At 35.0% G+C, this 16,832-nt stretch overlaps 3 protein-coding genes and 2 long non-coding RNA genes across 5 annotated transcripts in view; 3 read left to right on the forward strand and 2 right to left on the reverse strand.

Moving 5' to 3' along the window:
• The window catches only part of LOC115237712, a 111,992-nt gene extending 103,351 nt beyond the window's left edge, over positions 1-8,641 (reverse strand). Inside the window, exons 1-3 of the long non-coding RNA XR_003884383.1 lie at positions 8,526-8,641; positions 7,852-8,074; positions 5,858-5,989 (exon numbers count right to left, since the gene is read on the reverse strand). This is a non-coding gene — a long non-coding RNA (uncharacterized LOC115237712). The remainder of the gene's footprint in view (positions 1-5,857; positions 5,990-7,851; positions 8,075-8,525) is intronic.
• LOC115237710 lies at positions 152-4,053 on the forward strand. Its single transcript, XR_003884382.1, has 2 exons — positions 152-1,434; positions 1,659-4,053. It is a non-coding gene; the product is annotated as an uncharacterized LOC115237710 (long non-coding RNA).
• A 97-nt stretch (positions 8,642-8,738) lies between the features above and the next one.
• LOC115237707 (leucine-rich PPR motif-containing protein, mitochondrial-like) lies at positions 8,739-12,763 on the forward strand. The gene is made up of 4 exons (XM_029810939.1): positions 8,739-9,317; positions 9,471-11,762; positions 12,076-12,229; positions 12,308-12,763. The coding sequence occupies exons 1-4, from the start codon at positions 8,856-8,858 to the stop codon at positions 12,478-12,480; spliced, it is 3,081 nt and encodes a 1,026-aa protein (XP_029666799.1). The 5' UTR covers positions 8,739-8,855; the 3' UTR covers positions 12,481-12,763.
• On the reverse strand, positions 12,636-15,114 carry LOC115237708 (intraflagellar transport protein 74 homolog). Its single transcript, XM_029810940.1, has 2 exons — positions 14,455-15,114; positions 12,636-14,265 (listed from the first exon to the last, which is right to left on the reverse strand). The coding sequence occupies exons 1-2, from the start codon at positions 14,895-14,897 to the stop codon at positions 12,741-12,743; spliced, it is 1,968 nt and encodes a 655-aa protein (XP_029666800.1). The 5' UTR covers positions 14,898-15,114; the 3' UTR covers positions 12,636-12,740.
• Positions 15,115-15,509: 395 nt separating this feature from the next.
• Positions 15,510-16,832, forward strand: part of LOC115237728 (SLIT-ROBO Rho GTPase-activating protein 2-like) — a 59,808-nt gene continuing 58,485 nt past the window's right edge. Inside the window, 1 exon segment of the mRNA XM_029810964.1 lies at positions 15,510-16,768. Coding sequence (XP_029666824.1) covers positions 16,690-16,768 — 79 coding nt within the window. The 5' untranslated portion in view covers positions 15,510-16,689.

The following is a 16,832-nucleotide window of genomic DNA, read 5'->3' on the forward strand; positions in this document are numbered from 1 at the left end:
TATGGCGTGTACGGTGCGACGTGGAGGGGCGACGAGATTGTCGGGTTGGCATCGAGGTGGCGGCAGGAACCTCGGGACGCAAGCTACAGAGCGGAGTGAAGGGAAGATCCGGGCATACGAGCGAACACGGGGTGGGGAATGGACAGACGAGACGGTGGAGCCCGAACACGTGCATAAAACTCGACACGGAGCCTAGTTAGGGTTAGTTTGCGACCGGACGAGCGACTGTGCGCTTGCGTGACCCTCGGAGGGCTCCTCTCCTCTCTTTCTCTCGCTTCGTCATCAAGGGTGTCGCGTTACGCTCTCCTCTTCCCATCCCGCGCGGTGCGCCCGCTCGCAAGCAGCAAGCATGAACCGAACCTCCGAGGGTCCCGCGACCTTCAGCCCGGTTTTCCCGAATCGGGACCGCGCCAGATTGAAGTCTCTCATCCGGCACGCAACGATCATCCGCCGTTACGAGAATCGCCGAGGATCACGGATCCAAAGAATGGATGAACGGAGGAGCGAAAGAAACGAGAGGTACGAGGTACTGTTGAACACTTGCTGGAAGGAACATCTCCGAAAAGGATGAAGATTGTTCTTAGGATCGTTCGTCCTCGGTGAATCGCTGATTCGGAGATAAAGAGACGAGGGAGGACGGAAGATGGCAAGACAACCACAGTAAGTACATGATAATCGAACACCATGTATGATCCATGTAATATCGTCGTGGAAACCTTGAGTAAAAAATACCATCAGCTAACATCGATGAATATCAATATCGTCATTGACGTATTATAAAAACGTCATTGTGGTTGTCGGCTTCTTGACCTCGTCCTTCATTTCTACAACATACGAACCAACAGTACAGAAACAGGAAGTTGCAAGGCGAACAAAATAAATCTTAAATTAACTACGTACCGATAACAAGTAGAAATGAAAAAATGAGAGAGAAAGAGAGAGAGAGACATAGAGTACTGATACTCAAAGTACAACCAGTATTCAAAAGACGCTCGGTGAAGATAAATGACCGCATTTTGCGGTAATAGAAAATTTTCATTCCTGCATACTTCTGCATTAAACAGCATCAAAAATTATCGAAGAGGATAATCACCGGTGTGATTATGGCAACAACAAGATGAATAGATATCCAAAGACATCAATTATTACACAATATTCCGATTCTTAATATTTTTTCATTATGCATATTGATGAGAATGTTTTCACAAGCGTCTGAATCAAAGATATCAATAACGTGAATAATATTCCAAGAAAAACTTGACAATAAGAATATATATATATTAACAGATCTTTAAACCGATCGCAATACAATCTCTGGTGTCAGTCAAAATGTACATTTTTTGGCAATCAAGCATGCCACAATTTTCGACACTTATGATGCAGCATATTGATAATCGGATCTAATATAAGTTCATCATACGAGAAACTATTCGGGTAAGTACTTTATTAAAATTTATGATTTAATCTGAAATATATATAATGCTAAAATATATTCATGAATGTAATGAAAAGTATCAATTTTGAATATGTATATATGATATATTTATTTTGTGTTAAAATATACACATATTCTGAGCATTCTTATTCGTCATTCGCAAATATATTTTGGTCAATATTCTAAAGTATTAAAACATCTACAATTATCAAAAAAATTATAGATTAGATCCGAGAAGAATCGCGTTGCTGTGTCATATCATCTACTTTCAATGACTACAACGATTATGATGATAACAACGATCACCGGTGGAAGACATCTCTAACTGAATGCAATCTTTTAAGATAATATGGTATGTCATAATCCATTTTAATACTCGGAAAAATATTTCACCAACTCGCGATAATGCAATTTTAATTGAATAATGTAAATAATATAAATATTTAATAGTGTACGAGAATATCTATATTCATATATGTATAAGTTACTTTATATTCGTTAATAAGTATCCACATAAATTACGTTAATTATAGTCTAGCAAAAATTAAGAAGACTGAAGTAAATCAAAACAAAAAGAAAAAGGCTCATTAGAATTTAAACGCGTATACGTAGTAGAATTATAGTCTATTGATAAAAATTTTAAACATTTTGATTTTAATTTAAATTTTAAATCTTGCTTTTCCATACATATATCAGTTTCTTAAATTTCAACTTTATCTTGAAAAAAAAAGGAGAAAAAGTTTAAAAAAAAAAAGAGAAAAGAAGGGAGAAGAAGAGAAAAGGAGAAAGAGAAGAAATGAGAAATAGAGAAACGTTACAAGATGCATATAAACTACTATATAACTCTTGCTAAGATTTTTATCATAGAACTGCATTTGCATCCGCGTTCAGATTCTGCTTTGACATTGACTGCTCTTTTCTTTTTGTTTTGATTAATAATAGTCTATATATATGCATTATTGCGAGTTAAAAGTCAAATCTTCCGCGAACGCATTTCTCTCTTAATAAAAGAATTAAATTATAATTTATATGTAAAAAAGGTTTTACTCTTTTTATTTGAATTTTAAAAGGATTATTTGTGACGAAAATGCTTAGTTGCACATAACAATGAAAATTTTCGCAGCCGAGCGTTTCCAAGATTTAAGTCATGATTTTAATATAATTTAGTTTAAGCCGACAGTAGTGAGATTAATTTAAAGTTATAGTTATTTATAAATCATTGACAATATTAAGTAAAAATTAGTAACTTTCAATGTGCAAGAGCTATAAAAAGTACAATATAAAATCAAATTTAATATTCATAATTAACTTCATATCTAGTCAACTATATTTAATATTTAAGTTTATTTAAAGTCATAACTTTTAATATGGAGTTATACATTTTAAGTCATAATTCCTTTTATCCAAGTTATATTAATAAAATCCAATGGAGAAAGATGATTTTAATTTCTAATATCTATTAGGGATATGTGCCATATAGAAAAAAAATATATAATACAATAAACAAGATTCTAGTCAAATATAGTTTAATTCATAGAATATATCAAGAGATCTAGTCAGAACTATATAATACTATGACGGTACTAATTTAAACCAAAATTTAATTTTTTTTTTTTTTTTACAAAGACCATGACAATCACATGTTTCAAAATATTAATATAAAAAAAAATGCAAATTTAAAGTTCTTGAAATATTTCCCTTAAATATCTCTCTTAATTTTTTTTTTAATTTTAGTGTCATAAGTTTTTAAATTTGATCTGATGCAAACCGTACGTAAACATTCCTTTATTATAGAATAAAATTAGAATTAGAATTCTTTAAAATTAACAAGAGTAAATTAAAATTGAATTAGTATATGTATATAAAAATTCTCTTTCACATATCTTTATAATTTATAACCATTTATAATATATAACTTTTTGTAAAGTAGAGTAATTTTGCTGAGTATCTGTATCACTTTATCTATAATCTTTATAATCCCGGTTTTTATTATATAATTATTTATAGTTTCAAATCACACATATTTATGGTCAGTTATTTAATTGATTGACCTAAATAATTAAGAGCAATTTCATATTCGATACAGGATATGCAGGCCATTGATAAATGCAATCTTTTATTAAATTCTAAAGCGCGCGATTACATCTTGCGTAACATATCACAATTATTATATTATCAATATTATTCTTACAGTTATACTGATAGTGTATATCAGATGTGTGAAATCCGTGGATGCGATGCCATATAAAACTTATGCCAAATAAGAGAATGCTAGTCATTTCTTTAGATAATCGCATATAACTTAATGCCTTTGGAAGCATACATTGTACAGTTCTCATATTTCAATTTAATCATAATAATTTTGCAAATCTAGTCAATTCTAGCCATTAGCATTATTTTAAAGAATTTTAATAATTAAGTAAAATAATCTTAATTTAAAAGAAAAATAATAAGTTTAAGCTAATTATTATAACTTGAATAATTGTAAGTATGATATATTTTGGGAAACGTGCCAGTATATACCTACATTATTTGAAATTAATATTTTTAAAAGTGCAAAAATTTAATAATTAAGATGCAATTCTTTTCCTATTCTTCTTATAAAAAAAAAAAAAAAAGATATCCTTGAATGCAAATGAATAGAGAGGAATAGTCTATAAATCTTATGCAAAATACATATAAAAAGTGCCTGTACATTAGCGCATTTAATTTATTTTAATTGATATATATCAAAAAAGTAAAATGTCCTCAAGAGCAGCTATCGATGCAGACAAGAGCTATATTAGGGAATTATAAGCTATATTGAACATTCTAAATCTCTGTGCTTTCTAAGTATATTATAAGATGCTTTTGTAAATAGTGTATTATTTAAACGTAAACACATAATAATAGCAATGATCATTAACGAAGATGATAATTCCATGCTTTCATGCTAGTTTAAGTTAAAGAAATATTCTGAAATAGATCTGTGTTATAAGATTAGTATTTTTCAACGATTTTAATATCAGATGCGCAGATCGAAAATATTCTCGTTAGTCTAAACCAAAGATTAAACCAAAAAGGTAATTAAAAAGATTTTAAAATTATATACATAAAAACAATTTAAAAAATTAAACTTAAACTCAAAATTAACAATATTGCAATAATAAAAGAAACCAAAGATGTCACTAAACTCTAGTCAAATATATCTTTAATTTAGAAAAGAATTCTATTATAATTTTTCTAGTCATTCCTTTAACCATTTTATTCTAGTCAATTTGCTTTTTTCTTTTTTTCTTAACCAAATTTTTCTTTACTACGCAGTCCAAAGTCACTTCATTTCTCATTTTTTAACCGATTTATTCAATCTATTGATTTAATGTACTAACAATTTTTATCTAAATGCCTTATCTATATATTAGAATTTTCTAAAAGAATAATTTATATACTATTCAAGGGTAAAAAGAAAATTTCAGAGATTTAGAATATATGGGTAAGATAAGAAAATTAATATTAGATTTTACTTTTAAGGGAGCAGTTTATCTAGTCATATAACCATTTTTTTCATAAAGACGTTTTGTAAATTAAGTTACACAATCGTATTCGAGTATTATGCGGCTGTGCTTATTTTAATACTTTATAACTGCGCTAATATCGATTTTATTAAATTCTAGTCGCATTCTAGTCGAAATTATTTCATTCGTAATTGGACAGATAAGATCAGAAACATATTTAATTATAAGTTATCACGAGTATCGACGCGTATTGAAGAGTTAATCAAACTTATTGTAAGCTTCTTTTTTAATATTTATAAATGATAGATTTATATCTCATTTTTATCGCATAATAAATTTGATCAAATGTAATAATTTTTATAGAAAATATAGTATAAATTCTCTCGCGTGCATCTCGTACAAGAATTAAAATTAATCTCACTAGTCGGCATATATAGTCGCAGGTCGATGTAAGTAACAATGTAAAATTAAGGTCCTTTATTTTATTATTTAAAAAAGAGAATTAGCGAAAATCGGATGCTTAATATATATGTAATATTATATACGAGTGATATCTAGTCAAGAAAGCTCATGGACAACTAACTCGAAAAGTTTTTTTAGGGGAAGATCAAAAAATTCTAAGAAATTATACACAGAAATAGTTGGCAGATAATTATGCAATATTGAATCAACTTATCTTGGAACTTTAAAAACAAATCATCTAAATATGTCACCATATTGCCAAATATATATTTTCTATGCGATAATTAAATATAACGTGCTTGATCTAAAATGGCGTCAAAATGTATTTTTTATATGATAAATATATATAATTTTAACTTGTGCAATGTGATTAATAAAAAATAATGTTTGAAAGTTGGTTCTTTGCCGCATAATTACGCAAGAGAAATTGAAGAGCTTAATAATTTATTATAATTTATTTACTCACGATTTTTTTATACGGCTGACAATCGAGGATACCTTACAGCCTTATATGCAAATGATCTATCGAATCCTTATCTTCCCTTACGTTTACGTAGTAGAGTACGCGATCTCAGTCCATGGGCAGCAAGAACCTAGTCTGTAAAATTTAATATATAAAATATAGTTCATAAAAATTTAGTCTGTTAGTTTGATAAGACAAGTAACTAGAATTATTCTTAATAATTATCATATTCATCTATTTATTTATTATCTGTTAAAAAATAAACTTATTATGGATAATAAATAAATAAATAGATGAATACTATGCGAAATACTTTATTTATCTTTTCGCATAATATAATATGTGTTAACATATATCTATTTATGCTAAGGGCTTTCCTGCGTAGGGAAGTTTGTCATGTGAAATATTTATTGCTTTCAGTGCGTCTTAATAATTTTCGCAGAATCTAAATACGTCGTACACGATGCATTTAATCGCTTACTTATTTCACGTATTTTATTTATTTATTATTTTATCTAGTCATTTATATATATATATAATTAATCCAATATCCAATTTATTTTTTACATATTATTTATTTATTTATTTATTTATTCTACTTTATTTATTTATGTATTATTAATATATCTTTACTCATCTATTTAATGCTTATTATAAAACATATGCGTGTGTGTTGCTTGTGTAATAAGATTAAATTGTGTGTGTAAAATATAACAAGAATAGAAAATTATTCATAGATATTTTTATAAATTTTCTCTAGTATCATCTGATTATATCATTGCATTATATCGAATTCAGATGCCTAATATTAATTATCCAGACAAGTTAAGACACTGTGTATGTGTGTGTGTGTGTGTGTGTGTATTACAATTAGCTCCAAACATTCAGAAAAATAAAAATATGTAAACGATATATTAAATAATACAACATAAACATAAATAGATATATATGTATCAAAAATATTTTAATATAAATTAAACATTTCCTTTTATATACAATATTTAGATAATTGACATTCTGCTGTATTTTTTTACTCCGAACAGAAATAATTACGATTATTCCTTTGTATATGCTCCCACGAAATCATGTTAATAAAATAGACCAGGAAACACATTCATCGTGAATATCATAATTTAATAACCATTATATAATTTCAAAATGTTATTTCAAGTAAATATAGGTGAAATATTATATAATTACTTACTTATAAATGTTGACCTTTAAACTTTATAATCAATACATTAATTGCACATTTTTTCGTATATGAACTCATATATATTTATTACGTACGCAAAAACGATGAAGCAAAAAAAATCAGTGTACAGTTAAAATGTTAGTAAACTAGCATGTTTTTTCTCTCTCTAACTAGCATGCTAGTCAAGTTAAAATATCTCAACTTTACTCGCTAGCGCACTAGCATACTATATATAGCTAATAAAATGAATAAACCACGCTATAGACGTTTAATCGACATGCGAATTTCACAAATTTTGATGCGCGACGAACATCATCGTCAACGATTTTGCAGGTCAATCGATATCTCAATTATCTCAAAATCGGTTATTTTAATTTTAATAATGAACTTGTGATTCGCGAACAAGATGGCGATCCCGCCAAAAGCCGTTAAATTCTTTCGAGAAAAATGATAATAGAACTTTCAATTTATATATTTCATAAGAGAAATACGAAACCAAGATAGATCAATGTCGATAATCTCATATATTATGTATTTATCGAAGACAGAAATGGGAGAACGAGACTATAATATCGAGATATAAATCCTAGATATTGCATAAAAATCCTAGATATTGCATAGAGAACTTTTCAAAACATTGGTTCTATATACCTGCGTACGTTACAGTAGCATATATCTTCAGTAGACAAGGCGAGTTCCGCGAACTCAACGATCGTTTCAAATATACTATCGACGATTATCGATTTTGATCCACGAACGCGACGAATACACTGCAAAAAATCACGAGTAAATCCGTACTAACGTTCAGCAACGAAGCAATCGGTCAGCTCGACGTTGAGGCCGCCACATTCCAGTCGCCATTTGTCCCTCTCGCCTTACTTCACGCCTCTTCTTCGGTCATTGATAATACAACGTATAGAAAAATGCGTTACCATTATATGGTACTATCTTTTCTATTTTACTAGGTGCGCTCCGCTTGACGCTATTTTCATTTCGAAGCGTAAGATTCTTCACTCTGATTGGTCCTTCAAACGTTTCAAAGAGAAAATAGTATATTTTTAATTATTAGCTAATAATGAATTAGAAGAACAAAAATACAAGCTCAGCTAAAAAGTATTAAGCCTATAATGCCGGAGTGCATTTCATGTCACGAGATTTCATATGCAAATAAATACAAGTCACATATTATGATATGAAATGATATGAAGACGTTATTAGAATTGCACGTTGATACAAAAATATTTCGAAAATAATATTATAGACCGTCGATAATGCAATCTCTCTGCAATGCCTCGTCTTCTATTAACGAGAACATTTATTTTTACATATAAATACACGCGCGAATTAATTTACATTAAAAATTTTCATACATATATTATACAACAATTAAAAAATATTCAAGGAACAATGATTATATATCAAATTGAATATTAAAAATATTTCGATAAAAATTGATGAGATATGGATAATACTTACTATCTAACGGTAACTCCTTCATTAATTAGATAAAAAAATTTAGTCAAGCCGTATTGAGTCTGCGTTGGTATTACGTGCTTCAAGAAATAAACGGATAAAAACCATATTTCTGAATTATAGATTGTGAGCTAGAATTATATATCCGGAGCGGAATATAAATCGATGATATAACCGATTACGCGTGCAACCGTGCAACGTATGGCTAGTACTACGCCATAAGCGCGCATGCGCCTTTCTCGTTATCGCAGCAAATTGTTGCCAGCAACTAGTTTGTCAATTTTCCACCGACACTGATCCTGAATGATCCGCATTTGATGATTTGATTGATCGATGATGATTGAAACTGACAAAATGTTACAACTAAGGAGATATGTGACGCTTCTCAGAGCCGGTGCAAAGTCGCGCGTTGTCCGTTCGCACCTGCATTCGTCGTCGCACAAAATGCCGAATGTCGCGATACATGAAGGTTATATTTCTCGTTACGTGCATCACGGTCTACCTCGATTACAGACACATTTGCGACCCTGTGAGAATTACGCCGCGACGTGCATTAGGACATTCGGCACGACGGTTCCGCAATCGTCAGTCGATGACATCGATCATAAATTGATGTCATTGTGCGACGACGTTAAAAAAGGTCGGGTGTCGGCGGACAGTTTGAAGGAGGTTATTAAACTATGCGACGAGACCGGCTATCAGCTGCCTCACGATACCGGTCTGCTGTTACTCAAGTGTTGCGGCAATCTTTTATCCGATGTGGAGACGACCGAGAGGCAATATCTAGCGGATCAGGTAGAATAAAATTTTTCTCAGGATAATTAAGGACACAGTATTGTATACAAAATTCTTAAAAAATGAACGTAAACGAACGGAAACACGTATAGTGATGATATATTAATAGAAAGAAAAAGTTGACTCTTTAAATATCTGACTTTTGACATATAGGTATGGCGTCTTGCGAAGAAAAACAGCGAAGGACTGACGTTGGAGTATTATAATACTCTGCTGGACGTTCATATGGAGAATTCGATTTCTGTGGATCCTAAGGAATTTCTAGCCAATATAAGCGTGGAACCGGACAGAAACACATATCATTTGCTGCTGAATGCAGTCGCAAAGATGGGTAACAGTAATCATCTGCGGGATATCATATCTGTGATAAAGGAGAAGAACATCATTATCGAGGAAGATAAATTCAACACTTTGGTGCAGATTTATGCGAGCAATGGCAATATCGCTCAGGCAGAATACGTGATAACACTCATGCAAGATGCGAAACTATCTATGGACAAAGCATACACAGAGCTGGCATGTGGATATGCAAAACTCGGTGACATTCCGAATCTGGTTAAAATATTGAACGACGAACCGCAAAGCGATACAAATCTTCTGAGATTGATAAAGATTTTGAGTATGTCCAATAATGGTAGACACATCCCTGTTGTCCTGAACTTTCTGACGGCTTCTATACCAGCTATCAAATCGCAGATCTGCAAGACGATAACAGAACTGACACGCGCTGATCGAACCACGGATGCTCATACAATTATAAATTGTTTTGCTATGAATGATACGACGAAGGATGTTGCGAAAAGCTTTGTAAATAGCTTTTTGAACGAATTAGTTATGTTAAATGCATCAGTGGAAGATATTACGAGATATGCGACCGATTTCGTGGATTCCGGTTGCGAACCTCTGGCATTGACCAATGTAGCGGAATCCGGCTTGAAACTTGGCAGAGAAAATATGTGCCTCGCAATATTCAGTGCGATGAGAGAAAAGAATATAGAGGTACGATCGCATTATTATTGGCCTTTACTAGCAATAGCGCATTACAATCAGGGGGAGGCTAAGATATTCTCACTCGTAAAATCGATGATAGACACAGGAGTGGGGTTGGACTCCGATACACTGCTGAATTATGTATATCCGTATGTAAACACCGCAAATCCGTCTATTACTCTGCAAAAACTATTGATTAACGGCGTACCCGGCTGTATCGCGTATACGCCCCTCATATCCTTTCTGCTATCTCAGAATCGGATGCAAGACATAAAATCATTGTGCACATACAGTAGGCAATATAGAATACATTACAAAGAACTGATGAAACCTTTAGTGCGTGCTTACATAGCCACGAAGGATGTCGAGAACTGTGTATTTTTACTAACGATATTTCCGCGCAGTCAAAATTTCGTCGCTTTATTTTTGAAAATGTTATTAAACGATAGACGTTTGACATTTGCCATGGAGAATTTGCAAGTTTTCTTGGAAGAATTTAAGAAACACAGAATTAGAATATCGCAACGAGATGCGACTATTCTCAAGAACAGTCTGTCGGACAAAAATGTCGAAGTTATGGAAAATGTAAACTTGTTGAAGCTAATAGATAATCTAGTGGACGTTGATTTCAAAGAATCAGCGCTCGCGTTCATAAGCCATCCGATGCATATGAATACTAACGAACTAGCTTGTCATTTGGTCGAGATGAAGAGCAAAAATTTTACAACCAGAAACATCCTGCGCCGATTGCTGGAGGCATATTGTATCGAAAACAATTTGATGAAAGCCGAGGAAATAAAACGAGAGTTTGACGGGTGCCAATACGAGTGGACAGCCGGCATGAAGATGTATTTGTTCGAGCTATACATCAGATGTAACAAACTGAAGGAGGCCGAGATACTGCTATCCAATCTGCAGATCAAGTCTGACAATTTCAAGATAGATAACAGCAAAATTGTAATGTTTGCCATTGCGTTGGTGAAAGCGGATAAACCAGAGAAAGCCTTTCAAATTATCAGTAACATCAATAATGTTAATTTGAGAACAAACGCGGAGAAACATTGTAACATACTTTTGCAAACGTTGGCGCAGAGTCAGCATCACTCTTACACAAAAAAAATGTTGGATCTGCTTCTCAAGAAAGGATACTGCAATATAACTACCGAGCTATTGAGGCCGCTGGTGACGATACCGTTAGAACACAATGACATCCAGGGCACTCTAGATATGTTTTTTGCATGCGCTGAAAAGTACAAAAAAGCCCCGTTGGCATTGGAAGTGTTGACGGTATTGTTGCAGCAGAAAGACAGTTCGAAATTGGATAACGTAGAAACGTACATAGAAAAGGTGTACAATATAATGGTTTGTTTCTATGGTATAGACACTGCAAGCACATTGTTAGTGTTAGCGCTGGCAACATTGGACAAGACGCAGGAACTGCAAACTGTATTGCAGGTAATTGAAACGCTTCTTCAATTATAATACATTTGTTTTGTATTTTTTTTTATTTAGAGTAATTCATGAAACTAATCAAACATTTAAAAAATTTTATACTACAATCGAAAAGACAATTAGATTATACATGTAATTTTTTATAACTTATTTAAGTTTTTGTAGTTTGTTTATAATTATGAGAAGAGAATATTATTTCTTTTTGAAATAATTCATTCTTGTGGATAATTTTCTGAAGTTTCCAAAACTTGATCAATTTCATGTATTTACTATATATTCTAATTTATATTTTTCTCATTGCGTTTTTCTATTGCAGAAGCAAAGGATGTCCATGAACTGTCTTTTGCACTATTTCAATTATGCACGAAGGAACAATAGTGTAGATAACTTATTGAAACTCTTCAAAGCGGTTCCAGATTCGAACAATTTTGATCTAGCTTTATTAAGCGACATGCTCCTTTCTATTTACAGTAAGCCATATTTTCTGTGCGTTTCCCAAAATGTGTGTATGAGCTTGACATTAATGATGATAATGTTTACATTTACAGATAAAACGGGAGATTGCAATAACGCAATAGAGCTTTGGAAGCTAATGTGTGCGAAGAATATTAAGCCCAGTCAACAATTCAAGAATAATTTTATTCAGTTTCTGCAAGCAAATAAAGCTCCACTTCCTCCAGAGTTTGAACAGGATAAGAATAAAATAAATGTTAGTAATTAGAGAATTTAAAATAGGAATAATATACATGAAATAACGGTAATTCAAAGATAAATAAAGCATGATGATAAGAAAGGTGGACGATAGGAATTCTTAAATAACGATATTACAATAAATTATTACAATAAAAAGAAAAAATAATAAAATCTCTAATTCTGAGAATTTCTATCGTTTTATTCCTTGTTTTGTGTTTTCTTATTGTTGATCGTTTTCGAGTAAAACTTCTATTAGTATATCTCACGAGAAGATAGGCAAATCATTGTTTAATAAAGAGATTTTAAATTTTCTTGAAGTGTCACACTGTAATCATTAATCAGTTTAAAGGCTTTCTCTTTAAGCGGTTCATAATTTACGCGCTCCTTTTCCTTGGTTATGGATTCCTCAACCTTTTTCTTATCTTCTTTCAATTTCTCTAATTTTTCTTCCAGATTACTGATCTCCGGATAAACTGCGTATTTCTCCAATCGCTCTTTAAGCTCGTTGTATTCCGTTTGTAGTGACTTGAAATCGTCCTCGCAAACCGTTTCCTCTGTCATAAGTCCTTTACGTTCGGCAATTAATTCATCTCGCTCAAATTCATTTCGCGTTTTCAAGCCATCCAGATCTTCCAGAACGATCAGTTCACTCTGTTGCTTTTTCAGTTTCTCTTTTATCTGCTTGGATTCCAACTGCAGTTTCTCCTCCAGGATCCTCAGCCTATTGAATGTTTGTTGCATGGTTGCGTAGTCCTTCTTCAATTCCTCAAAATTATCGTCGCGATGCGCGATATCGTAATCATTGTACGGGTATTTGTCTCGCAAAATAGCCGCCTCTTCGGCTTCTGTGAGATACTCATTGTTTTCTACTGCATTCGTAACAGCCTCTAACTTGTTGACGATCTCTCGCTCGACTTTCTCCAGCTTCTCCATTTCCTCTTGCTTGCTTTGCTCGTACGTAGACATAAACTCCTCCATCATCTCCTCACGCTTACGCAGTTCCTGATATTTAGCCTGTTTTTCCGAATGATCATCCTCCATGTCGGTTTCCAAATGCTCTAGCTGTTGCTCCAATTCCATCACCTTCTTCTCCTTTTCCGCTATTTGTGCCTCAGTTGCGGCGATGTCAGTGTTGTCGCGCTTGATCTTCTGCAGAAGCTGCTCCTTTTCATCCTCTGGTGATAATCTCTTGCCCTCTTCCTCCCGCAACTTGTCCCGTTTATTCTCCGCCTCGATGATTCTCACCTGCAATTTCACTGCTTCTTGTTTCAACTGGGATAGCGCTATCTGCTCTTCCAATTGTACTTGTTCCTTCGATAATTGATCCAATTCGCGCTGCATCTGTTGCGCTTGCTCCTGCAATTCTGTCTTCTGTCGCAACAGATCGTCATATTTCTCCCTTGCATGCGGATCCATATTCTCGATGATGTACTCCGTTCTCTTCTTCTCGTTCTCGATATCCTTCTCCATCTTATGAAGTTTCTGTTCCATCTCCTTCCGTTGCTCGAACATCCTCTCGACCTCCGCAATTGTGCGCTCGTTCATCATCGCCAACTCTTTGGCTTCCTGCTCGATCACTTCCTTATCAACATCTAGAGTCATCTTATCCACGACAAGATTGTAATCCGCTAATTCGGCCTGCAGATTTGTCAATTCCGCGGCCAAATTCTTGGCTCTCTTGTCGTAGTGCAAAAAAGTGGCCTTCTCCTTATTTTGCATCTCGATATCCTTCATTATCTTCCCGACTTCCTGCGTCAATTCTCGTATCTTAAGTTGTAACAGACCCTCGTAATATCTCTTGTCTTGAATTTGTCTGTAAACATATATTTCAAATGTATTGATAAAATTGCTCCGCAAATAATACTAATTATACAAGAAGGTAAAAAACACAGGAGATTTATACAGCCTTTCTGAAGAGAGATTTAAAGTACTTAATTTTTGTGTCTTTTTATTAAATTATTGTAGGGTCTTTAAGATGACTTATTATGACGATGATATTTACCTCGTCATCGGTAAACCCCTGGTGGTATCTGGTCGCATGCCTGCTATCCCGTGCTGCGTAATCGGCCTGTCGACCATGCTAACATTGAATTGCTTGGCAGTCGCCAGTCCGGTGCCGGAACGACCTAGTCCGGAGCCTATTCTGTCGATGCCTGCAGTTGGTGCACGATTTGATAGTAAGGACGCTGATGGAGGTCTTGCCAGGGCGAGACGTCCGGGTGTCGGCGAGCGGAAGGTAGCCGAGCTGACGTACTCCGACGATTCATCCTTGTGTCCTCGGCGTGACCTCGGTCGCTCGTACTTGCTTTGAGGTCTCACAAAACCCGTCGGCGGTCTGTCAATCTTGTTCGACGAGGTGCTGGGTGCATCTTCCGGGTGCTCGCGTCGCCAGCGCGTGATCGGTCGTTCGCCGATTTTACTGGAACTGTTCCTCTCGGCGTCCATTTTTCGAAAAATTCGGTGAAACGTCAGATGTTAGTAGAAATTAGATTTTACATTTTAATTGCTTCTTCGAGAGGGAGAACACAGTGACCGGCGACACTGTCTCAGCTGCGCGTTTACTTGATGATAGCAATGGCAAGGTATTACTTGAGTAATGTTTTGCACATCGTAGTCATAGAAACTGATGTGTGACTTATTGAGTTTGCTAATTGTTATGATATGCGATGTTTGTGAAAGATATATTAAATTTTCGGATCTGTCCTGATATTTGAGTTATAAAGAATAAGGATGAGAAAATAATTTTGTACAGTAGTAATTATAAAAAATTACGAAGCGGATTAGAAGAGTTAATATTAACAATGCAAGAAATCGAACAATTTCATGACAGAAAAAGTTATATTTTTTAATATTTACGGGGTATTTTTTAATGGAAGAGCAATATACATTTTTTCCAAATCAAAATTTTCTTCTCTTAATTTTAGAATATATTTATATATTTCTACATTAATTGTTCAATTATTTGTTTTCGCATAATTTACATTTTCATCTAATTCGTATTCGTAATATAATTTTATAATAATAATTCGCAGGTGTTCAACGTATGCTGTTTTACCATAACCCTCTCCCATTATCATCAAGATTATTAAATGAATAACGATATAGTATGCTCATGTGTGAGTATTTTTATTATTTAACTTAATTTATTTCTTCTACTTTTTCGAAGAATTTATTGAATCTTTGCTTTTAAAAATTTAAATCAATTTCATTTGTTATTTATATATTATAATTTCAAGTGTTTTCTTTATCATTCAATTCCCTTTACTTTGCTCATAGATCACAATCTTTTCCGATGGATGGCGCTAACAGTGTCATCGCCTCTCGAGCGCGGCAATTATTTAACGGTTGCCAGGCAACGGCAACCGTTGAGACGTGCGAGACGCGACTCACGTCGCGGGCAAAACGTGACGATGTGTTCAGGCTTCGGAGGAGGAGTACGGTGGCGGAGGACCCTCGCAGTTGAATTTAATATACGTTCCTCGTCCAAGAATATCCGCGCCGCGCGGGACGGCTTCGGGGCCGACCAGCCAGTCAGCCGGCAGGCACTTCGCGGCGAGTGGCCGTCTAAGTAGCGTGCTCGCGCTCACCCGGTACGAGCTGCTAACTTCAATCAGTCGAATCGAGCGTAACGGCCAGATCGGGCCGTCCGCTTAGCCACGCTCAGGAATCTACGAACAGGATCGGGGGACTCGGCCCACCGATCGTCGGCTCCCCTCGGCCCGCTCCGCCGCCGATCGTTCGCGCATCGACGCGCGCACGCACGCGAGTTAGCCGCGACAAGTAAACGCGAGTGCACGCACGTTCGGAACGGCTGCGTGTGTGCGTGAAAAGACGCGCGTATCGGTGGAGTGTCTACAATAATCTACATCTCCTCGTTCCTTGTCTAACGACCGAACGGCTTGCCCGTCGTTAAACCGGTTCCAACAGGACAGGCAGGAGTCTGGGACACCTTGTGCTCTCTCGAGAGAGAGAATGCTCTAAAGTGCGGCGAGTGTCTTGCGCGCGCGCGCGCGCACCCGTCCCCGCGTCCACCTTCGCGTCACTGCCGTTTTGTCGTTCGCGCGCCGCGATAGAACGCGCAACCGGCGCGCGTTCCGTGATATATACGTACATTTGCACGTTTTCTGCAAGTGCGTGTGAGTGCGTGCGACGAGGCGCATCCGTCCTCCCTTCCCCTCGCGCTTGAAGGAAGAGCAGGGAATCAAGGTCCGCACACCGTCGTCGCCGGCGCGGGATCATGGACGAGGACGAGATCGACGGCGTCAAGTCACCCATCAAGCGGCTGGGCTCCACGCGGAAGCTGCTCGTCTTTAACAGTGAGTCTTTAACGCATCTTGTTTTTTTTTTTTTTTTTTTTTTCGGCTTTTTTTTTTTTCCTTT

This window comes from Formica exsecta, unplaced genomic scaffold (assembly GCF_003651465.1).
Source record: "Formica exsecta isolate Colony F162 unplaced genomic scaffold, ASM365146v1 scaffold308, whole genome shotgun sequence".
Lineage (NCBI taxonomy): Eukaryota > Metazoa > Arthropoda > Insecta > Hymenoptera > Formicidae > Formica > Formica exsecta.